Genomic DNA, 22,451 nt, shown 5'->3' on the forward strand with positions numbered 1-22,451 from the left:
AAATTTTTGAACAGTACAGGAATTAAGGGTTATGGTGAGCGGGTGGGTAAGTGGAGCTGAGTCCACAAAAAGATCAACCATGATCTTATTGAATGGCGGAGCAGGCTCAAGAGGCCAGATGGCCTACTCCTGCTCCTAGTTCTTATGTTCTTATGTTAATTGCATTGATTTATGGGGATAGGGCCTGGGTGGGATTGTGGTTGGTGCAGACTTGATGGACTGAATGGCCTCCTTCTGCACTGTATGATTCTAAGCTGCAATGTATCCACAATCCTGGAACTCCGTCCCTAACAGCACTATGAATGTACCTATCTTGGACCACAGTAGTTCAAGAACGCAGCTCAAAACCGCCTTCTCAAGGGCAACTAGGGATGGCCAACAAATGGTGGCCTAGCCAGCGATGTGAAGAGTGAGAAGACTCCTTCCCATTTTTACTCAAAATGTGCTAAATTTTCCTCGACTCTATCTATGGGGAACCCTCTTGTTTCTGAATAGAAATCCTGAAAACCAAGAGTTAACCTGGTTGTCTCTAACTGAATCCCTCCCCTCACTGAAGAAATACTTGTTCCAAATGCCACCATCAAGCTTGACTCATTGATATTAACAGAGCTTGCTGCGGCATTGCAATTGTGTTTGCCGAGAGCCTTTCGCGGAAAGAGATTAAATTTCGCTTGACTTCTATTAACATGGAGTCCAACTGTGAGAAATATGACAGTTAATGGGAACTGCAGAAGCATATTAAAATGATCAGTGCGGGTGAAGGAGAACATCTCTCACTATCCTTGTTCTCTGTCTTTCTCCGGTCCGTTCACAGAGCCCCTATCAGGAGCTCACATTTAAATGAGGTTTATATATTTTTTAATGTCCCTATCGGAATTGAATTAATTTTCCATTGAAAGCGTCTTTTGTTGCAGAAATCCATCTCCTTATCAGCAAGGGAGACTATCGTGAGGGTACTGCAGTTTTGTGGTTATCTACCAGACCAATAATTTAGTTTGGATTAAAAATAATAAACCCAATTTCCAAATCCCATCATGGCAATGTGAAAATTGGGGGAGGCGATGGCCTAATGATATTGTGATGGGACGAGTAATCCAGAGACCAGGGTAATGCTCTGGGGACCCGGGTTCGTATCCCACCACGGTAGATGGTGAAATTTGAATTCAAACTTTGTTTTATTGGAGGCTCCCTCCCCAGGTGGAAGCCATAATCAGTCCATCCTGTCTCTGTCAGCTCCTTGAAGGCATCGTGTGAATCCAACCCACTTCTTTGCCCTTTTTCCCATAGCCTTGAGAATTTTGCCTTTTCAAGTCTGTACCAAATTCCCTTTTCTAAGTTAAAGTTTATTTATTAGTCACAAGTAAGGCTTACATTAACACTGCAATGAAGTTACTGTGAAATTCCCCTAGTCGCCACAGTCCGGCGCCTTTTCAGGTCAATGCACCTAACCAGCACGTCTTTCAGACTGTGGGAGGACACCGGAGCGCCCGGAGGAAACCCACGTAGACACGGGGAGAACGTGCAAACTCCACACAGTGACCCAAGCCGGGAATCGAACCCGGGTTCCTGGCGCTAACCACTGTGCCGCCACCTTTTAAAAGCTACCATTGATTCTACTTCTACCTTTTTTGGGCAATGCACTTCAGATCTTAACTCACTGCGCAAGAAAAAAATTCTCTCCATCTCTCCTCTTGTTCTTTTCTTCCCCAATTACCTCGATGTGTTCCATGAACATTGACTTTCCTGTCAGTGGAAACACTTTTTTTCTCTCTGTTTATTCGATCAAAACCTCTCACGGTTTCGACCGCAACGATAAAACTTCACCTTAACATCCTCACCATGCTCCCAGCTTAATCTCACAGCAGGGCTACTGAGGTGTTTAGCACTGCTGCCTCACAGCGCCAGGGACCCGGATTGGGTCACTGTCTGTGCGGAGTCTGCACGTTCTCCCCATGTCTGCGTGGGTTTCCTCCGGGTGCTCTCATTTCCTCCCACAATCCAAAAGACGTGCTGGTTAGGGTGCATTGGCCATGCTAAATTCTCCCTCAGTGTACCCAAACAGGCGCCGGAGTGTGGCGACTAGGAGATTTTCACAGTAACTTCATTGCAGTGTTAATGTAAGCCTACTGTGACACTAATAAATAAACTAAACTAAACTATCCCTCAAGCCTGGGAATGCTAACTTCTTATTCATCAGCAGGAGAAAGTGATTAAATTACATTTGTTTATTCACATCCAGACACATCTGGAAATGGCGTGGCTGTTTTGTGGATTATATGGTCATGTAGCACTTTCTCTTTGTGGGATCTTCCTGTGCGCACATTGGCTGCCGCATTTCCCCACATCACAATAGTGACTGCATTTCAAAATGGTATTTTGTCAGCTGCAAAGCACCTCTGTTCTTCCATGAGGTGTTGAACAGGCTCTTGAGGAACGCATGTCTTTTATTTCCGGCCTTGTTTCCGCTCACTTTGCATTGTCTCTGGGTATCGTAAATGAGCCTTCCTTCAGAGAATCCATGAAGCTGTCTGGAAACCAATCATCTAAATCAAGTGGGTACATCGCAGCGTACCTCTGGGCATTGTACCAAATAGACTAGTATTTTGTTTTTATTCTTTAATGACTTTGGGCATAGCCAGCAACGTTTATTGTCCATCGCAGCTCTTTGTTCAACTCTTCGTCACCTGCCCTAGGTTAAAATCCAACAGGGTTTATTTGGAATCACGAGTTTTCGGAGCGCTGCTCCTTCATCAGGTGAGTGAAGAGCTGGGTTCACAAACTGGGCATAATCAGACACAATTGCAAGATAATGGTTGGAATGTGAGTCTTTACAGGTAATCAAGTCTTTACAGGTACAGACAGTGCGAGTGGAGAGAGGGATAATCACAGGTTAAAGAGGTGTGAGTTGTCTCAAGCCAGGACAGTTAGGATTTTGCAAGCTCAGGCCAAATGGTGGGGCTTACATGTAGTGTGACATGAACCCAAGATCCCGATTGAGGTCATCCTCATGTGTGCGGAACTTGGCTATCAGTTTCTGCTCAGCGATTCTGCGCTGTCGTGTGTCGTGAAGGCCGCCTTGGAGAATGCTTATCCGAAGATCAGAGGCTGAATGCTCTTGACTGCTGAAGTGTTCCCCGACTGGAAGGGAACACTCCTGCCTGGTGATTGTTGCACTGTGTCCGTTCACCCGTTGTGGTGTCTACATGTAAAGACTTGATTCCGGAACTGAGAGGGTTGGCTTATGAGGAGAGATTGATTTGACTGGGACTATACTCATTGGAATTCGGAAGAATGAGGGGGATCTTACAGAAACATATAAGATTATGAAGGGAATAGATAAGATAGAAGCAGGGAGGTTGTTTCCACTGGTGGGTGAAACTAGAACTAGGGGGCATGGCCTCAAAATAAGAGGGAGCAGATTTAGGACTGAGTTGAGGAGGAGCTTCTTCACACAAAGGGTTGTGAATCTGTGGAATTCCCTGCCCAGTGAAGCAGTTGAGGCTACCTCATTGAATGTTTTTAAGGCAAGGATAGATAGATTTTTGAACAGTAAAGGAATTAAGGGTTATGGTGAGCGGGCGGGTAAGTGGAGCTGAGTCCACAAAAAGATCAGCCATGATCTTATTGAATGGTGGAGCAGGCTCCAGGGGCCAGATGGCCTACTACTCCTGCTCCTAGTTTTTATGTATAATGGTACTCAAATCCTTATTGAAGACAGATGCTTACTTTTAACTCAAACTATATGAATGACAATTAATAGCTGTCAGTAACTGTGCAAATCAAAAACTAACATCTATTTCAATAAGACTTTCCATCTCACCTTTGCATTTGACAGACGGATAACCAATCTATAACATCTGAAGATACCAAATTAGAAGGTTAGTATTGATTTATAATCCCAGGTACTGAGCCAAAACCTGTGGTGCAGGAGGTTGTAGAAGACAAGGTGAGGTTCAGCAGCTAGTGCTGCACCAATGCCCAAGGTCTAAGTTTGAAAATATTACCACTGGAGAAAAAAAACACATGTTGTCGAAGCTTTTCATCTTGCACTCATCAGGACAGACACGAGAATACCCAATCTCAAAGGGAACAACAATTTATACTGCATGAAAAAAGAGGGTACTGATTGATTGGCGAGAGGACCCTGGTGGTGACATTGCCATGGAGAACGTACCAGGGAGTAGTTAACTGCCAAGCTTTTGGTTAAATTCAAACCAGGCAGGTCGACTCTGGTCAAAGCATTGCCATGGGGTATCCATTATAAGAAGAGAAGGAGGTGAAGCATGCCACCATTTCTAGGTTCTGAGCAGGGTGTGATAGAGTAGGAATTATTACCGTTGAGATTGAGGTCTCCATCTTTTTGTCATTACCTCGGGATGTTCTCAAGTGCTTTTTTGGGTTAAAAGACCCTTCTAGCCCAGTGCAGAAGAACAGATCCCTCAATACCTTTTCCATTTTACAAAAAAATCAGGATGGGATTTTCCAGCCACGCTCACCTCAAAACCGGAAAATCAATAGACCTTTGCCCCTTGTCCGCTCCAATTCCTGTGGCGAGCGGAACAAGAAAATTCACCCCTTAATCTCCATTTTGAAATTTTTAATTGACCACCTGCCCCACCTCAAAATGATTTTCTAAATTTCCTCGACTCTGTGTGTTGATTTGATTTATTATTGTCACATATATTGGTATAATGGATTGGACTTCATTTACGACCCTTTGTAATTTCTTGCAGTCTTGGGCAGAGCAGAGCAGAGCATACCAAGCTGTGACACAACCAGAAAGAATGCTTTGAATTTTGATTTATTATTGTCACATGCAGTGAAAAGTATTTTCCTTGCCCGCTATACAGACAAAGCATACCGTTCATAGAGAAGGAAAGGAGAGAGCTAGGTCATAGCTAGGGTGTAGAGAAAGATCAACTTAGTGCGAGGTAGGTCCTTTCAAAAGTCTGATGGCAGAATGCTTAAGATTATTGATAGGTAGAGGGATCTGGATGTACGGTACACAGGTTACTGAAAGTGGCAACGCAGGTGGAGAAGGTAGTCAAGAAGGCATACGGCATGTTTGCCTTCATTGGCCGGGGCATTGAGTTTAAAAATTGGCAAGTCATGTTGCAGCTTTATAGAACCTTAGTTAGCCCGCACTTGGAATATAGTGTTCAATTCTGGTCGCCACACTACCAGGAAGATGTGGAGGTTTTGGAGAGGGTACAGAAAAGATTTACCAGGATGTTGCCTGGTACAGAGGGCATTAGCTATGAGGAGAGTTTGGAGAAACTTGGTTTGTTCTCAAAGGAACGACGGAGATTGAGGGGCGACCTGATAGAAGTCTACAAGATTATGAGGGGCATGGACTGAGTGGATAGTTGGAAGCTTTTTCCCAGGGTGGAAGAGTCAATTACTAGGGGGCATAGGTTTAAGATGCGAGGGGCAAGGTTTAAAGGAGATGTACGAGGCAAGTTTTTTTACACAGAGGGTGGTGGGTGCCTGGAACGCGCTGCCTGGGGAGGTAGTGGAAGCGGATACGATATTGACTTTTAAGAGGCATCTGGACAAATACATGAATAGGATGGGAATAGAGGGATATGGTCCCCGGAAGGGGAAGGGATTTTAGTTCAATCGGGCAGCATGGTCGGTGCAGGTTTGGAGGGCCGAAGGGTCTGTTCCTGTGCTGTAATTTTCTTTATTATTTGGCAGCAGGGAAGAAGCTTTTCTTGAGTCAGTTGCTGCATGACCTCAAACTTTTGTATCTTTTTCCCGACGGAAGAGGGGTGCGTGGGGTCCTTAATTATGCCGGCTGCTTTGCCAAGGCAGCGGGAAGTGTAGACAGAGTCAATGAATGGAGGCTGATTTGCGTGATGGATTGGGCTACATTCACGACCTCTTGTAGTTTCTTGCAGTCTTGGGCAGAGCAGGAGCTGTGATACAACCGGAAATAATGCTTTCTATGGTGCATCTGTAAAAGTTGGTCAGAGTCGTAGCTGACATGCCAAATTTCCTTAGTCTTCTGAGAAAGTAGAGGTATTGGTGGGCTTTCGTAACTATAGTGTCGGCATGGAGAAGAAGTGCTTCCTGATATCATTTCTGAACAGCCTAGCTCTTATATCAAAGGTTGAGTAGAAGGAGTTGTTAGCGTAGAGAAACGGGCCATTCACCAAGAAAGCTATATTCATCTTTCTCTCCCCTCTATAGACCCGAACAAATCCCACTCTTCTTCTCACTCACTACCTCATTGGGACTCTACCTCACCATCTATCTGTCAGATTCTGTAATCACTCCTTAACCTTCCCGACTGGAGGCAGTAAAAGTTCACTTATCAAGAATCTGGTATCATAGTGCCATGGAAATACAATCCAGAGAACATTTACTCAAAAATAATTCGTGTCCTAATTTGTTTGTTTTTTATTGTCTGAAATATGAAGGAGGTTCAGAAACTTCTCTGGTCTGTTTGACTAATTGATATTTCTTTTAATAATTATTTTTGCAGAAAATCTGAGGCAAATCAAGATCATCTTTATTATTGGTAAGGAGCATTTCCCCCCATGACTCTTCCTGGGGCGAACTTATGAACAAAATGCAAAGTCCAGAACGAGCGTGAAAATGGGGGAGTTTCGGATTTTGGCAAATCCAAATCCGGTATCTTATTCACTTAGTGAAAAAAAAATGTTGATAACTGTTTCTTGCCTGTAGGGGAACGGGAGGAGCTTAAATCACCAGAAAGCCAGCTGATAGCAGCAGGGGGTGCAATTGTGCATGTTCCGGTCTCTCTGCTCTGGGCAGCAGAGAGACCTATCAAAGCCTTTCAGCTGGCCTCCATGGCCTAAAGCAGGATTCTCTCCCCCCTGCCCACAGCTACCGTGGAGGCCCGCGGCCTGTTGCGACCTCCCCCACCATCTCCTCCATCACCTGCCCCTAACCTGCACCCATCCACCCCTCCCTCCCCCCACTGATTGCAAATGCAGAGTGCGCACTCCCCACCTGCTCTTGCCCCACCCCAGTAGGCCTTGATTCCCCTTCGCACAACAAGGTGCCCAGTAGACATTGCCATGGTGCCAGGCTAGCACTGCCAGGGTGCCAAGCTGGCAATGCCCAAGGGGCATACCCCTTGCCTGTGACCTCCCGGATGGGCCCCAATGTCCTCCGATTCTACCGACAAGTCCATCACGTCTGGTCCATGTTGCTGGGGACCAGCTGTGACTCTCGCTGCAGAGAACCTCCCCCAGCGAGGCTACACAGGCAAGCGAGCCCGGACAATTGAGTCCCACGCTCACTAATCACATGTTAAATATATTTAAATTAGATTAAAATAAATTACTCAACCTCGTGCCAGAAATGGGCGCGAGGCTGAAGGTGCCGGATATCTGGTGCTGGTAAGATCTCGATGGGGTGAGAAATCGCGAGCACCTGATGTCTTGGCTCTCTTGCGATCTTACCGGCTCACCCCACCGATTGGGCCGGCGGGGTGCGATGGTAAGATCGCCCTTCCCCCCCCCCCATTACTAATTGGCTAATTACACTGACCAACACCTTAACATGTGTGACATTGGCTACCGCGGGGTTATTATCGACCGTCACAGCACGATGACAGACTCGCACTGAACTCATACCTTTCACATCATCAGGACGGCCCAAAGCTCTTCATGAGCAACGATACACGTTATTGTGAGGTAGACATTGTACAGCACAGGTAGAGAGTTAACAGCCGAACTATGCACAGCGAGATCCCAAAGTTCACCAATGTGATAACGACCAGATAATGAGCTTTTCTTTGAAATGAAATCATAGGAATCACAGACCCCGACAGTGCAGAAGGAGGCCATTCAGCCCATTAAGCCTGCACCGACAACAGAATCCACCCAGGCCCAATCCCTGTAACCCCACGTATTTACCCTGGTAATCTCCCTATCACTAAGGGACAATTTAGCACGGCCAATCCACCTAACCTGCACATCTTTGGACTGTGGGAGGAAACCGGAGCACCCGGAGGTAACACACGCAGACCCGGGGAGAATGTGCAAACTCCACATAGACAGTCACCCAAGGCCGGAATTGAACCCTGGTTCTGTGAGGCAGCACTGGGACGTGTTCAATTACTAGGGAGCATAGGTTTAAGGTGCGAGGGGCAAGGTTTAAAGGAGATGTACAAGGCAAGTTTTTTTACACAGAGGGGAGTGGGTGCCTGGAACTCGCTGCCGGGGGAGGTAGTGGAAGCAGATACGATAGTGACTTTTAAGGGGCGTCTTGACAAATACATGAATAGGATGGGAATAGAGGGATATGGACCCCGGAAGGGTTGGGGGTTTTAGTTCAGTCGGACAGCATGGTCGGTGCAGGCTTGGAGGGCCGCAGGGCCTGTTCCTGTGCTGTAATTTTCTTTGTTCTTTATTTGTTGTCCATCTCTAATTGCCCCTAATGTTGTCTGACTCAGCCATGTCAAAGGGCAGTTAAGCATCAACTACATTGGCTGTGGGTCTGGAGTCATGTGGGCCAGACCAAGCAAGGTTGGTGGATAGTAGTTTAAAGTTTATTTATTAGTGTCACAAGTCGGCTCACATTAACACTGTAATGAAGTTACTGTGAAAATCCCCTAGTTGCCACACTCCGACGCCCCTTCGGGTACACTGAGGGAGAATTTAGTATGGTCAATGCACCTAACCAGCATGTCTTTTGGACTGTGGGAGGAAATCGGAGCACCCAGAGGAAACCCACGCAGACACGGGGAGAATGTGCAGACTCCGCACAGACAGTGACCCAAGCCGGGAATCAAACCTGGGTCCCTGGCGCTGTGAGGCAGCAGTGCTAACCACTGTGCCACCATGCCGCCCAACCAACAATGGTTTAATGGTCATCATTACTGAGACTAGCTTTATATTCCAGATTTATTAATTGGATTTAAATTCCACCAGCTACGGTGGTGGGATTTGAACCCGTGTCCCCAGAGCATTGGCCTGGGCCTCTGGATTACTGGTCCAGTGACAATGCAAGCTCTGTCTGGAACCTGCCACACATCGGGCAGAATTTTCCCTCCCACCCCCCACGGGAATCGTAGCGGGCGGGACATGGACTATTCAAAGGTCTGTTGTCCTGGGGCAGGATTTTCCGGTCTCGGAGCGAGCGCGGCTGGAAAATCCCGCCTCGTATGTCTCAAGCCACTCACATTATGGTTCTTTCAAGGTGGTCCGTGCTCTGGGAAGGGAACTCAGTGTGAGAGGGTCGCAGCAGAGTATGGCTTCACCCACCTATCCGCAGAAGACATTCTACCTAACCCGACGGTGGCTGGGTCAGAGAGGAGTAAAGAGGCAGAGGAGATTACGGAGCGAGGGGGGCTGGTGCCCGAGGTGAGTAAAATCTGGCAAAATACTGAAACTGCGCTAATTATAAACACAGAACTGAATCGTACACATTTCAAAGTGGAATGGAGTAGATTTGGTTTCAAACTAAAGCCTGATATTTCTTTTTGAAGATTAGATGGGCCCTTCGCACTCTTAATGCCCTCCCCTGTGGAACATTTGGTGGTGAGGGGGCATTTAATTGGGTGAGAGGGCGACGGTTAAGGACCCCGCCACATCCCTGTGACCCCCCCCCCGCAGAGAATGTTCACTAGGTTGACCCTGGGTACGGAGGGATTTCCTTATGAGGAGAGGTTGAGTTGGTTGGACCTGTACTCATTGGAGTTTAGAAGAATCAGAGGCGACCTCACTGAGACAGACAGGATTCTCAGGGGGGCTTGACTGGGTAGATGCTGAAAGATGTTTCCCTTATGGTAGAGTCTAGGACCAGAGGGCAGTAAGGGACTGCCTATTTAAGACAGAGATGAGGAGGAATTCTTTCTCGGAGGGTAGTGTATCTGGAATTCTTTACTGCAGAGGGCTGTAGAGACGGGGTTGTTCAGTATATTCGAGGCTGAGATGGACAGATTTTTGGTTTCTCAGGGAATCGAGGGTATTTAGGGAATGGAGTTGAGGTGGCAAATCAGCCATCAAAATATCGAAAGGAGAAGCAGCGTGGAGATCGACTGCTGCCCAGTTCTTATGGAGCGAAGCTGTTAAGATGATCAGGCTTGGATCTGATGCACAAGATTACCAAATGGTCTACTGATACTGTGCAAACACAAACATGCTGAGTTCACAAGTCGCAACGGAACTGTCCCAATGAGTCAGAATCCTGAACAACAGTGGGCAGAAAAAATTGCAGGGGGTTGGGGTGGGAGGTGGGGCCGGAGGGGTTGAGGGGGGGGGGGGGGCAGTTATTTTACACGCAGTGAATTATTTTGACCAACTGTTGTTGAATTTCCATGGCCAGACTACTCACTCACTCGACCTTCTTTTATTCCGGAGATATTAAAAGATGCCATGATTTCTGACACTGACGTCAAAGGGATTCTAATCGATGATTATCCTCGGGAACTGAAGCAGGCAGAAGAATTTGAGACGAAGGTAAGTACTATTATAACCGCCTGTTCCCACTTGGTGGGAGGAGGGGGCAGGTGTGGAGATGCCAATATTACTTTATTCGTTCATGGAATGTGCGTAACGACAACTTTTAATCAAGCAAAATACCGTGGATGCTGGAAATCTGAAATTAAAACTGAAAATGCTGGATAAACTCAGCAGGTCTGGCAGCGTCTGTTAACATTGATTTGATTTATTTATTGTCACATGTATTGGAATACAGTGAAAAGTATTATTTCTTACGCGCTATACAGACAAAGCATACCGTCCATAGAGTACATAGGGGTAAAGGAAAGGAAAGAGTGCAGAATGTAGTGTTACGGTCATAGCTAGGGTGTAGAGAAAGATCACACCCTAGCTATGACTGTAACATTAATATATGGTAGGACCATTCAAAAGTCTGATGGCAGCAGGGAAGAAACTGTTCTTGAATCAGTTGGTACATGACCTCGGACTTTTGTATCTTTTTCCTGACAGAAGAAGTCAGATGTTTCCACGAGTAGGAAAAACTAGAACCAGAGGGCACAACCTCAGGCTAAAGGGACGATCCTTTAAAACAGAGAGATGAGGAGGAATTTCTTCAGCCAGAGGGTGATGAATCTGTGGAACTCTTTGCCGCAGAAGGCTGTGGAGGCCAGGTCATTGAGTGTCTTTAAGACACAGAGAGATAGGTTCTTGATTAATAAGGGGATCTGGGGTTATGGGTAAAAGGCAGGAGAATGGGGATGAGAAAAATATCAGCCATGATTGAATGGCAGAGCAGACTCGATGGGCCGAGTGGCCTAATTCTGCTCCTATGTCTTTTGGAAGAGAGTATGTCTGGGTGCGTTGGGTCCTTGATTATGCTGGCTGCCATGTGACTTCTTCAGAACTGAAGAGGGGAAGAAATGTGATGGTTTGTATAGTTGGAGAGAGGGTGGAGAAGGTGGAGCAGAATAGAAGGCCAGCACCCTCTTCAATCCCTAGCATCAACTTCAATGTCCAAACTAGGTTTGGGGTTGTGGGTTTTAAATGAAAAGATGAAGACGTGGCTTGCACACGTAGATTCAAACTAACAATGACCGATTTATTTGAGGAGCTGCTGCCTGCACAGAAGACAAACTGAAAGTAAAACAGCAACCTGTGTAACACCCTAACGACATCCCCATCAAATCATGTGATCAGCTCTTAAAGCAATCTGAAACCACTTAAATATTTAACACCAACACTCCCATCTTTATGACATCTTCGTCAATCTTTCCTTAGCTTCCACCTATCCCTGGTCTTCTGTTGGACAACACCTGGTGTTGTTAAAGCTCTTACTTCTATTCTGTTCCAGCATAGAGGCCGCCGCCCCCCACCTTCTCCAACTACATATAAACCAGCACGTTTCATTCCCCCCCTCCTCCCCGTCTTCAGCTCTGTCCCTTCCTGTCACACTCTGGTTATTATTAGCTAAATAGCTGTCTTGGAATACTCCTGTAGCCTTTTGCTTTGTAAGCCTACACATCCCTTCTCTAAAACCATTTAGTTTATTTCCCTCATTATGCAGTTTGCAAGAATGATGGTCCCAGCATGGTTCAGGTGTAGGCCATCCTAACGGTACAACCCGTGCTTTCCTCAGTAATGATACTAGTGTCCCACAAACTGAAACCCACTTCTCCCACACCAGCCTTTGAGTCTGTCTAATTCTACGTACCCAATGCCAATTTGCACTTAGAATCATAGAATCTACAGTGCAGAAGGAGGCCATTCGACCCATCACCGACCACAATCCCACCTTGGTCCTATCCCTCTAACTCCATATATTTACCCTCTTCATTCCCCCTGACACTAAGGGGCAATTTACTATGGCCAATCAACCTAACCCGCACAACTTTGGACTGTGGAAGGAAACCGGAGCACCCGGAGGAAACCCACACAGACACGGGGAGAACGTGCAGACTCCACACAGACAGCCACCTGAGGCCGGAATTGAACCTGGGTCCCCGGCGCTGTGAGGCAGCAGTGCTAACCACTGTGCCACCGTGCCGCCCACTTGTGGCTCAGGTTCTCGAGAACCTCTTTGTGTTTTGAAATGACAATCCAGCGGTTCTTGGGGTAATTTTTTCTGGTTCCAGCCCATAAGTTACAGGATTTATTAAACACAATTTCACATCTTGCCATGACAGGACTCGAACTTGCAGCATCCAGTAGCAATAAGCACTGCACAATCACACCCCAGTAATGTTGCAGGCACCATCCAGAGCAATTCTTCAGTAAGAATTATTGGAACTGTAATGAGAAAGAAAATAATGGCAGTGTATTCCTGAATAAAAAGGTGTTGGCTTTGGTTCATTGGGTAACACGGCAGTCTGTGTCCCAGAGCTGTGAGTGTGTGTCTCACCCAGGAGGGAAAAAAACAGGAGAAACTGGGAAATGAGAATACTGATCGAGACTCCAACACCAAACGTAGCCCGGTCTGTCCCGCAGTACTGGGGGGAGTGCTACATGTCAGACGTCATGTTTTTCAGTTGAGATGTTAAACTGAGGCCCCGGCTCCTCCCGGAATTCTGTGGGACTATTTTGAACATAAGAACATAAGAAATAGGAGCAGGAGTAGGCCATCTAGCCCCTCGAGCCTGCCCCGCCATTCAATAAGATCATGGCTGATCTGACGTGGATCAGTACCACTTACCCGCCTGATCCCCATAACCCTTAATTCCCTTACCGATCAGGAATCCATCCATCCGCGCTTTAAACATATTCAGCGAGGTAGCCTCCACCACCTCAGTGGGCAGAGAATTCCAGAGATTCACCACCCTCTGGGCGAAGAAGTTCCTCCTCAACTCTGTCTTAAACCGACCCCCCTTTATTTTGAGGCTGTGTCCTCTAGTTTTAACTTCCTTGCTAAGTGGAAAGAATCTCTCCGCCTCCACCCTATCCAGCCCCCGCATTATCTTATAAGTCTCCATAAGATCCCCCCTCATCCTTCTAAACTCCAACGAGTACAAACCCAATCTCCTCAGCCTCTCCTCATAATCCAAACCCCTCATCTCCGGTATCAACCTGGTGAACCTTCTCTGCACTCCCTCCAATGCCAATATATCCTTCCTCATATAAGGGGACCAATACTGCACACAGTATTCCAGCTGCGGCCTCACCAATGCCCTGTACAGGTGCATCAAGACATCCCTGCTTTTATATTCTATCCCCTTCGCAATATAGGCCAACATCCCATTTGCCTTCTTGATCACCTGTTGTACCTGCAGACTGGGCTTTTGCGTCTCATGCACAAGGACCCCCAGGTCCCTTTGCACGGTAGCATGTTTTAATTTGTTTCCATTGAGATAGTAATCCCATTTGTTATTATTTCCTCCAAAGTGTATAACCTCGCATTTCTCAACGTTATACTCCATTTGCCATATCCTCGCCCACTCACTCAGCCTGTCCAAATCTCTCTGCAGATCTTCTCCGTCCTCCACGCGATTCACTTTTCCACTTATCTTTGTGTCGTCTGCAAACTTCGTTACCCTACACTCCGTCCCCTCCTCCAGATCATCTATATAAATGGTAAACAGTTGCGGCCCGAGTACCGATCCCTGCGGCACGCCACTAGTTACCTTCCTCCAACCGGAAAAACACCCATTTATTCCGACTCTTTGCTTCCTGTCGGATAGCCAGTCCCCAATCCACTTTAACACACTACCCCCAACTCCGTGTGCCCTAATCTTCTTCAGCAGCCTTTTATGGGGCACCTTATCAAACGCCTTTTGGAAATCCAAAAACACCGCATCCACCGGTTCTCCTCCATCAACCGCCCTAGTCACATCTTCATAAAAATCCAACATGTTCGTCAAGCACGACTTTCCCCTCATGAATCCATGCTGCGTCTGATTGATCGAACCATTTCTATCCAGATGCCCTGCTATCTCCTCTTTAATAATGGATTCCAGCATTTTCCCTACTACAGACGTTAAGCTGACCGGCCTATAGTTACCCGCCTTTTGTCTTCTTCCTTTTTTAAACAGCGGCGTAACATTAGCCGTTTTCCAATCAACCGGCACTACCCCAGAATGCAACGAGTTTTGATAAATAATCACTAACGCATGCACTATTACCTCTGACATTTCTTTCAATACCCTGGGATGCATTCCATCCGGACCCGGGGACTTGTCCACCTTCAGTCCCATTAGTCTACCCAGCACTGCCTCTCTGGTAACATTAATCGTATTAAGTATTTCTCCTGCTGCCAACCCTCTATCGTTAATATTTGGCAAACTATTTGTGTCCTCCACCGTGAAGACCGACACAAAAAACTTATTTAAAGACTCAGCCATATCCTCATTTCCCACTATTAACTCCCCCCTCTCGTCCTCCAAGGGTCCAACATTCACTCTAGCCACTCTATTCATATACATGGATTTTAGTAAGGCGTTTGATAAGGTCCCCCATGGTCGGCTTATGATGAAAGTAAGGAGGTGTGGGATAGAGGGAAAGTTGGCCGATTGGATAGGTAACTGGCTATCTGATCGAAGACAGAGGGTGGTGGTGGACTGGAGGCAGGTTGCTAGCGGAGTGCCGCAGGGATCGGTGCTTGGTCCTCTGCTCTTTGTGATTTTTATTAATGACTTAGAGGAGGGGGCTGAAGGGTGGATCAGTAAATTTGCTGATGACACCAAGATTGGTGGAGTAGTGGATGAGGTGGAGGGGTGCTGTAGGCTGCAAAGAGACATAGATAGGATGCAAAGCTGGGCTGAAAAATGGCAAATGGAGTTTAACCCTGATAAATGTGAGGTGATTCATTTTGGTAGGACAAATTTAAATGTGGATTACAGGGTCAAAGGTAGGGTTCTGAAGACTGTGGAGGAACAGAGAGATCTTGGGGTCCATATCCACAGATCTCTAAAGGTTGCCAGTCAAGTGGATAGAGCTGTGAAGAAGGCATATAGTGTGTTAGCTTTTATTAACAGGGGGTTGGAGTTTAAGAGCCGTGGGGTTATGCTGCAACTGTACAGGACCTTGGTGAGACCGCATTTGGAATATTGCGTGCAGTTCTGGTCACCTCACTATAAGAAGGATGTGGAAGCGCTGGAAAGAGTGCAGAGGAGATTTACCAGGATGCTGCCTGGTTTGGAGTGTCGGTCTTATGAGGAAAGGTTGAGGGAGCTGGGGCTGTTCTCTCTGGAGCGGAGGAGATTGAGGGGAGACTTAATAGAGGTTTATAAAATGATGAAGGGGATAGATCGAGTGAACGTTCAAAGACTATTTCCTCGGGTGGATGGAGCTATTACAAGGGGGCATAACTATAGGGTTCATGGTGGGAGATATAGGAAGGATATCAGAGGTAGGTTCTTCACGCAGAGAGTGGTTGGGGTGTGGAATGGACTGCCTGCAGTGATAGTGGAGTCAGACACTTTAGGATCATTTAAGCGGTTATTGGATAGGCACACCAGGATGGTAGGGAGTGGGATAGCTTGATCTTGGTTTCAGATGAAGGTCGGCACAACATCGTGGGCCGAAGGGCCTGTTCTGTGCTGTACTGTTCTATGTTCTATGTTCTATTCCTTTTTATATATTTATAAAAACTTTTACTATCATTTTTTATATTAATTGCTAGCCTAGCTTCATAGTCTATCCTTCCTTTCTTTATCGCTTTCTTAGTCTCTCTTTGTTGTTTCTTAAATTTTTCCCAATCACTTGTTTCTCCACTATTTTTGGCCACTCTGTACGCAGCTGTTTTTATTTTCATACTCTCCTTTATTTCCTTCGTTATCCACGGCTGGTTCTCCCTTTTCTTACAATCCTTGTTTTTTGCTGGAATATATTTTTGCTGAGAACTGAAAAGGATCTCCTTAAAAATCCTCCACTGTTCCTCAGCTATCCTACCTGCCAGCCTGCTCTCCCAGTCTACCTTAGCCAATTCATCCCTCATCCTATCATATTTCCCTCTGTTCAAACAGAGGACACTGGTTTGGGACCAAACTTTCTCCTCTTCCATCCGAATCAGAAATTCGACCATATTGTGGTCACTAGACCCAAGAGGGTCCTTCACAATAAGATCCTTAATTCTACCTACCTCATTACACAATACCAGATCCAAAATAGCTCGTTCCCTCGTCGGTTCCGTAACATGCTGTTCAAGGAAACTATCCCGACAGCATTCTAAGAACTCTTCCTCCATTCCACCCTTACCAACTTGAGTCTGCCAGTCAATGTGCATGTTGAAGTCCCCCATGATTATTGCCGTTCCGTTTTTACACGCATCCCTTATCTGCTTGTTTATAGCCCTCCCTACCTCAACATTATTATTTGGGGGCCTATATACCACACCTACTAGTGTCTTTCTCCCTCTACTATTCCTCATCTCTACCCATAATGATTCCACGTTTTGTTCCTCAGAGCCTATGTCATCCCTCAGTACTACCCTGATATTATCTCTTATTAATAGCGCGACCCCACCACTTTTTCCTTCCTGTCTATTCTTCCTAAACGCCTGATACCCCTGGATATTCATCTCCCAGTCCTGGTCACCTTTCAGCCACGTTTCTGTAATGGCCACTAGATCGTATCCACTTGTGCTGATTTGCACCATCAACTCATTTACCTTGTTCCGAATGCTTCGTGCATTCAGGCAAAGTGTCCTTATTCCAGCTTTTATCTGGACCCGCTTTGATGAGTCGCGAACACCCTCTCCCTCTACTCCCTTATCTAAATTACCGCCTTCATTCACTTGCACCCTCTCCTCTACCATTAATTTTGTAATTCCCCTTACCCCTGCATCCTCCCCCCCATCAATTAGTTCCTTGATCCTGGTCAACTCTTCTAGCTCCCCTCCCCCCAACCTATCTAGTTTAAATTCTCCCCAGTAGCCTTAGCCAACCTACCGGCCAGGATATTGGTCCCCGTGTGATTCAAGTTCCACCCATTTTTTGTATACAGATCACCCCTGCCCCTAAAGAGGTCCCAATGGTCCAGGAACCTGAATCCCTGCCCCCTGCACCAGTCCCTCAGCCACACATTCATCCTCCACCTCACTCCATTCCTGCCCTCACCTTCCCGTGGCACAGGCAGTAATCCTGAGATTACTACCTTTGCTTTCCTCTTTCTCAGCTGTCTCCCTAATTCCCTGTACTCCTTTTTCATGACCCCTTCTCCCTTCCTACCCACATCAGCGGTACCAATATGTACCGCTACCTCAGGCTCCTCTCCCTCCCACCTCAGGATTTCCGGGACGCGACTAGCGACATCCTGGATCCCGGCCCCAGGGAGGCAGACCGCCATGCGAGAATCCCGCCTACCTCCGCAGAAACGCCTGTCTGTCCCCTTCACCATCGAGTCCCCGATTAATACCGCCTTCCTCCTCTTTTCCTTAGCCATCTGAGTTACAGGGCTGGACTCCACTGCGGAGACACGGCCACTGCTGCTTCCCCCAGGCGGGCTGTCCCCCCCCAGCAGTACTCAAGCAGGAGTACTTGTTGTGCAGGGGCTGCACAACAGTAAATGCTGGCCAGCCAGCAACACCCGTGTCCCATGAATGAATTTTTAAAAACTAGGGAATTTTCACAGTAACTTCATTGGAGAGTTACAGAACAAAGAAATCTAGGGGTACATGTTCATAGCTCCTTGAAAGTGGAGTCACAGGTGGACAGAGTGGTGAAGAAGGCATTCGGCATGCTTGGTTTCATCAGTCAGAACATTGAATACAGGAGTTGGGACGTCTTGTTGAAGTTGTACAAGACATTGGTAAGGCCGCACTTGGAATACTGTGTGCAATTCTGGTCACCATATTATAGAAAGGATATTATTAAACTAGAAAGAGTGCAGAAAAGATTTATTAGGATGCTACCGGGACTTGATGGATTTAGTTATAAGGAGAGGCTGAATAGACTGGGACTTTTTCCTGGAGCATAGGAGGCTGAGGGGTGACCTTGTAGAGGTCTATAAAATAATGAGGGGCACTGACAAGGTTGATAGTCAATATCTTTTCCCAAAGATAGGGGAGTCTAAAACTAGAGGGAGTGGATTTAAGGTGAGAGGGGAGAGATACAAAAGTGTCCAGAGGGGCAATTTTTTCACAGAGGGTGGTGAGTGTCTGGAACAAGCTGCCAGAGGTAGTAGTAGAGGCGGGTACAATTTTATCTTTTAAAAAGCATTTAGATAGTTACATGGGTACGATGGGTATAGAGGGATATGGGCCAAATGTGGGCAATTGGGATTAGTTTAGGGTTTTTTTTAAAAAAAAGGGCGGCATGGACAAGTTGGGCCAAAGGGCCTGTTTCCATGCTGTAAACCTCTGACTCTGAGTGTTAAAGTAAGCCTACTTGTGAAACTAATAAATAAACTTTAAACAAAAACGGATGATCTTGTCATGATTCCATTGTTGATTTTTGGGGAAATACTTTGGACATAAAGTGGCTGCTGCATTTCCTACTTTACGACAGTGTTACACTCCACGGGTTTTGATGCAATTCGGGACGTCTGTGATCACATATGATGCACCTCTTTTGATTTCTTCTACCCGAATCGAGTTCTCCGTTCTTTCCTGTCTTCCAGGTAGCCCGGCCCAGCCCCGTGCTTTTCCTGAGCTGCTCCAGAGCCACAATGAAACGACGGCTTCTCAAATCCGCTCCAAAGAGTGACCACGTGAGCGTCGACGAAGACCACATTGCCAAACGGATCGAAGACTACCTCTCCACTGCTCTGCCAATTATTGAGAAGTACCAAAGGGAGAATGTCCTCTGCAAGGTAAACTCAGAAAAGATTACTTTCTAAACACCGGCCTTACGGCTCCAGCACGTCACAAAGCCAATTCTGTACTTTTCTGAAAGGAAGTCGCTGTAATGGTGGAAACACAGCGGTCAGTTTCCACTTAGTAAGACCCCATGGTGATGATGATCAGCTCATCTGTTTTTAGATAGCCGGGGGGTGGGGGGGGGGGGGGGGGGGCGTAATTTGCTGCGAAAAAAAACCAGAGAGGGTGGGGTCAGTGGAATAGTTACCCAGAAGCTAGAAGTAGGAGGTGATGGCCTAGAGCTATTGTCATTGGACTAGTAATCCAGAGACGCAGGGTAATGTTCTGGGGATCTGGGTTCGAATCCCACCACAGCAGATGGTGGAATTTAAATTCAACTTTAAAAATCTGGAATTTTTGATGATTGTTGAAAAGACCCATCTAGTTCACTAATGTCCTTTAGGGAAGGGAATCTGCCATCCTTACCCGGTCTGGCCTACATGTGACCCCAGAGCCACAGCAATGTGGTTGACTCTTAACTACCCTCAGGGTTGGGCAATAAACACTGGCCCAGCCAGCGACACCCACATCCCAGGATTGAATGAGAAAAAGGTTTAATTCTTCTAACTCTTTATGGGTGCCTATTTCCGCAGGGTAGTCAGAGCCATCTGTAGTTTGCAGTTTAAAACACATTTTCGGATGGTTCCCAGCACTGGGCCAAAGTACAAAGAACAGTACAGCACAGGAACAGGCCCTTCGGCCCTCCAAGCCTGCGCTGATCACGTTGTCCTATCTGGATCTATGTGTGGGTTAGGTGGATTGGCCATGCTAAATTGCCCCTTAGTGTCAGGGGGACTAGCAGGGTGAATGGGATTACGGGGAAAGGATCTGGGTGGGATTGTGGTCAGTGCAAATTAGATGGGCCAAATGGCCTCTTTCTGCACTGTAGGGATTCTATGCTGAATACTACTCCTGGCACTCCCCTCCCCCTTCCCCCACCAATCAGTGCACACTTCAAATGACCCCAGGTAACTTCCCTGAAGATGGTGAAAAAACCAGCCCGTCATTTCTGAGGTGGAAATAAATCACTGACTCGCTCCGATTCTCTGCCCAAAGACAGACTGCGAATCCGCCTCCAGCAAGAACGGGTATTGAACCCCCTGCCACAGGCACCAATTTGATCCACATCGGCCTACCACTCCCACCAAGAAGTCAGTTGTCGGGGCAACATGCACTTTTCCCTGCATCCTATAGTCCAGAGTTACGGATAGCGATGGTGGAGGCTCCAATTTCTTTCCATCACACGGCTGACCAGCAATCTCTCCCTCTCTTTACCGCCTTCCGTTGGCATTTGGGCGAAGGAGCTACACGTTAACACTCGACCTGGGCGGCTGCGTTATGACCTTGGTCATTAAGGTGTGGCCAGGATTTTACAGTCCCGCTGCAGCATGTTCCTCCATGTATCCCACCCAGCCCCTCCCCCCTCCCCACCCCACCTCATCTCCAGTCAGTCCAGTGGGGACCATAACTCCCCCGGGTCCCTGAAGCTTCTGGCTCAGAGGCTGGGAACGCTACCCTTTGTGTCACAAGCCCTCCAAACAATTCCCTACACCTGGACCCCCGTTCGTCACATCTGGGGTAGGACTGTGAATGAACCATCAGGGGTATCGCTCCCAGTTGCTGCCCATTGACCTGTGCTAGAGTGTGAACACACACACAGCTCACATTTGAATCCTACTTCCCGAAATCACACAAACTGTAAATCTTCCTGTTTTAACAGATAAACGCAGAAGAAACGCCGGACAAAGTCTTTCATCAGATCTGTGAAGCCATCAATTCTATCGAAGAAAGCAGCAGGAGCGACATGGCTTCAGACGGCTCCCTGTGCAGGAAATGAGTTTCCTCTGGGCGTTCCAGTCACAGTGTTACATGTGAGATCAGAGGCCATTCAGCCCATTGGCTGTATGCTGGCTCTCTGAAGAAGCTACCCACTTACAATAAACAAACTTACATTTTACCTTTAACGTACAAAAATACCATTTCTGAAGTGATGCCGGGCAACAGTGGATGTGGAGACAATATTAGGAAGGGCAGTTTGCAGTTCGATCAATAGAAACACTCCTCAATAACTGAAATTAAAAGGAAAATCTGGGAAAAAGAACTACCTTGTTGCTGTGAATTTATTAAATGCTATTTTAAAACCTTAATCTGTTTCAATCTATAGTGGTGACCATTTGAAGACACAAGGCATTACCTTCCTTTGACTGGTCTCTGTCCAATTCCATCTTTTACACTTATAGAGTCATAGAGGTTTACAACATGGAAACAGGCCCTTCGGCCCAACTTGTCTATGCCGCCCTTTTTTTAAACCCCGAAGCTAGTCCCAATTGCCCACATTTAGCCATATCCCTCTATACCCATTTTACCCATGTAACTGTCTAAATGCTTTTTAAAAGACAAAATTCTACCCGCTTCTACTACTGCCTCTGGCAGCTTGTTCCAGACACTCACCACCCTCACTGTGAAAAAAATTGCCCCTCTGGACACTTTTGTATCTCTCCCCTCTCACCTTAAACCTATGCCCTCTAGTTTTAGACTCCCTTCCCTTTGGGAAAAGATATTGACTATCCAGCTGATCTATGCCCCTCATTATTTTATAGACCTCTATAACATCACTCCTCAGCCCTCTGAGCTCCAGAGAAAAAAGTCCCAGTCTATCCAGCCCCTCCTTGTAACTCAAACCATCAAGTCTCGGTAGCATCCTAGTAAATCTTTTCTGCACTCTTTCTAGTTTAATATCCTTTCTATAATAGGGTGACCAGAACTGTACACAGTATTCCAAGTGTGACCTTACCAATGTCTTGTACAACTTCAACAAGACATCCCAACTCCTGTATTCAATGTTCTGACCAAGGAAACCAAGTATGCCGAATGCCGCCTTCACCACTCTGTCCACTTCTGCTTATCATAGAATCCCTACAATGCAGAAGGAGGCCATTTGGCCCATCGAGTTTGCACTCTGGCCCTATTCCCATAACCCCACACATTTACCCTGCTAATCCCCTGATGCTAAGGTCGATTTAGCATAGCCAATCCACCTAACCTGCACATCTTTGGACTGTGGGAGGAAACCGGAGCACCCGGAGGAAACCCACGCAGACACGAGGAGAATGTGCAAACGCCACAGACAGTGATGTGAGGCTGGGAATTGAACCTGGGTCCCTGGCGCTGTGAGGCAGCAGTGCTAACCACTGTGACACCCTTAAAGCCTTCATCTGCATTGATAAATACAAGGACATAATTTAAAA

The 22,451-nt window shown here is 46.8% G+C and overlaps 1 protein-coding gene across 1 annotated transcript in view; it reads left to right on the forward strand.

Moving 5' to 3' along the window:
* ak5 (adenylate kinase 5) overlaps positions 1 to 21,040 on the forward strand; it is a 61,310-nt gene extending 40,270 nt beyond the window's left edge. Inside the window, exons 9-14 of the mRNA XM_078219446.1 lie at positions 3,836 to 3,878; positions 6,488 to 6,523; positions 9,175 to 9,338; positions 10,338 to 10,436; positions 18,966 to 19,157; positions 20,924 to 21,040. Coding sequence (XP_078075572.1) covers positions 3,836 to 3,878; positions 6,488 to 6,523; positions 9,175 to 9,338; positions 10,338 to 10,436; positions 18,966 to 19,157; positions 20,924 to 21,040 — 651 coding nt within the window. The remainder of the gene's footprint in view (positions 1 to 3,835; positions 3,879 to 6,487; positions 6,524 to 9,174; positions 9,339 to 10,337; positions 10,437 to 18,965; positions 19,158 to 20,923) is intronic.
* The last annotated feature ends 1,411 nt before the right edge of the window (positions 21,041 to 22,451 follow it).

This window comes from Mustelus asterias, chromosome 8, assembly GCF_964213995.1.
Source record: "Mustelus asterias chromosome 8, sMusAst1.hap1.1, whole genome shotgun sequence".
Taxonomy (NCBI): Eukaryota; Metazoa; Chordata; class Chondrichthyes; order Carcharhiniformes; family Triakidae; genus Mustelus; species Mustelus asterias.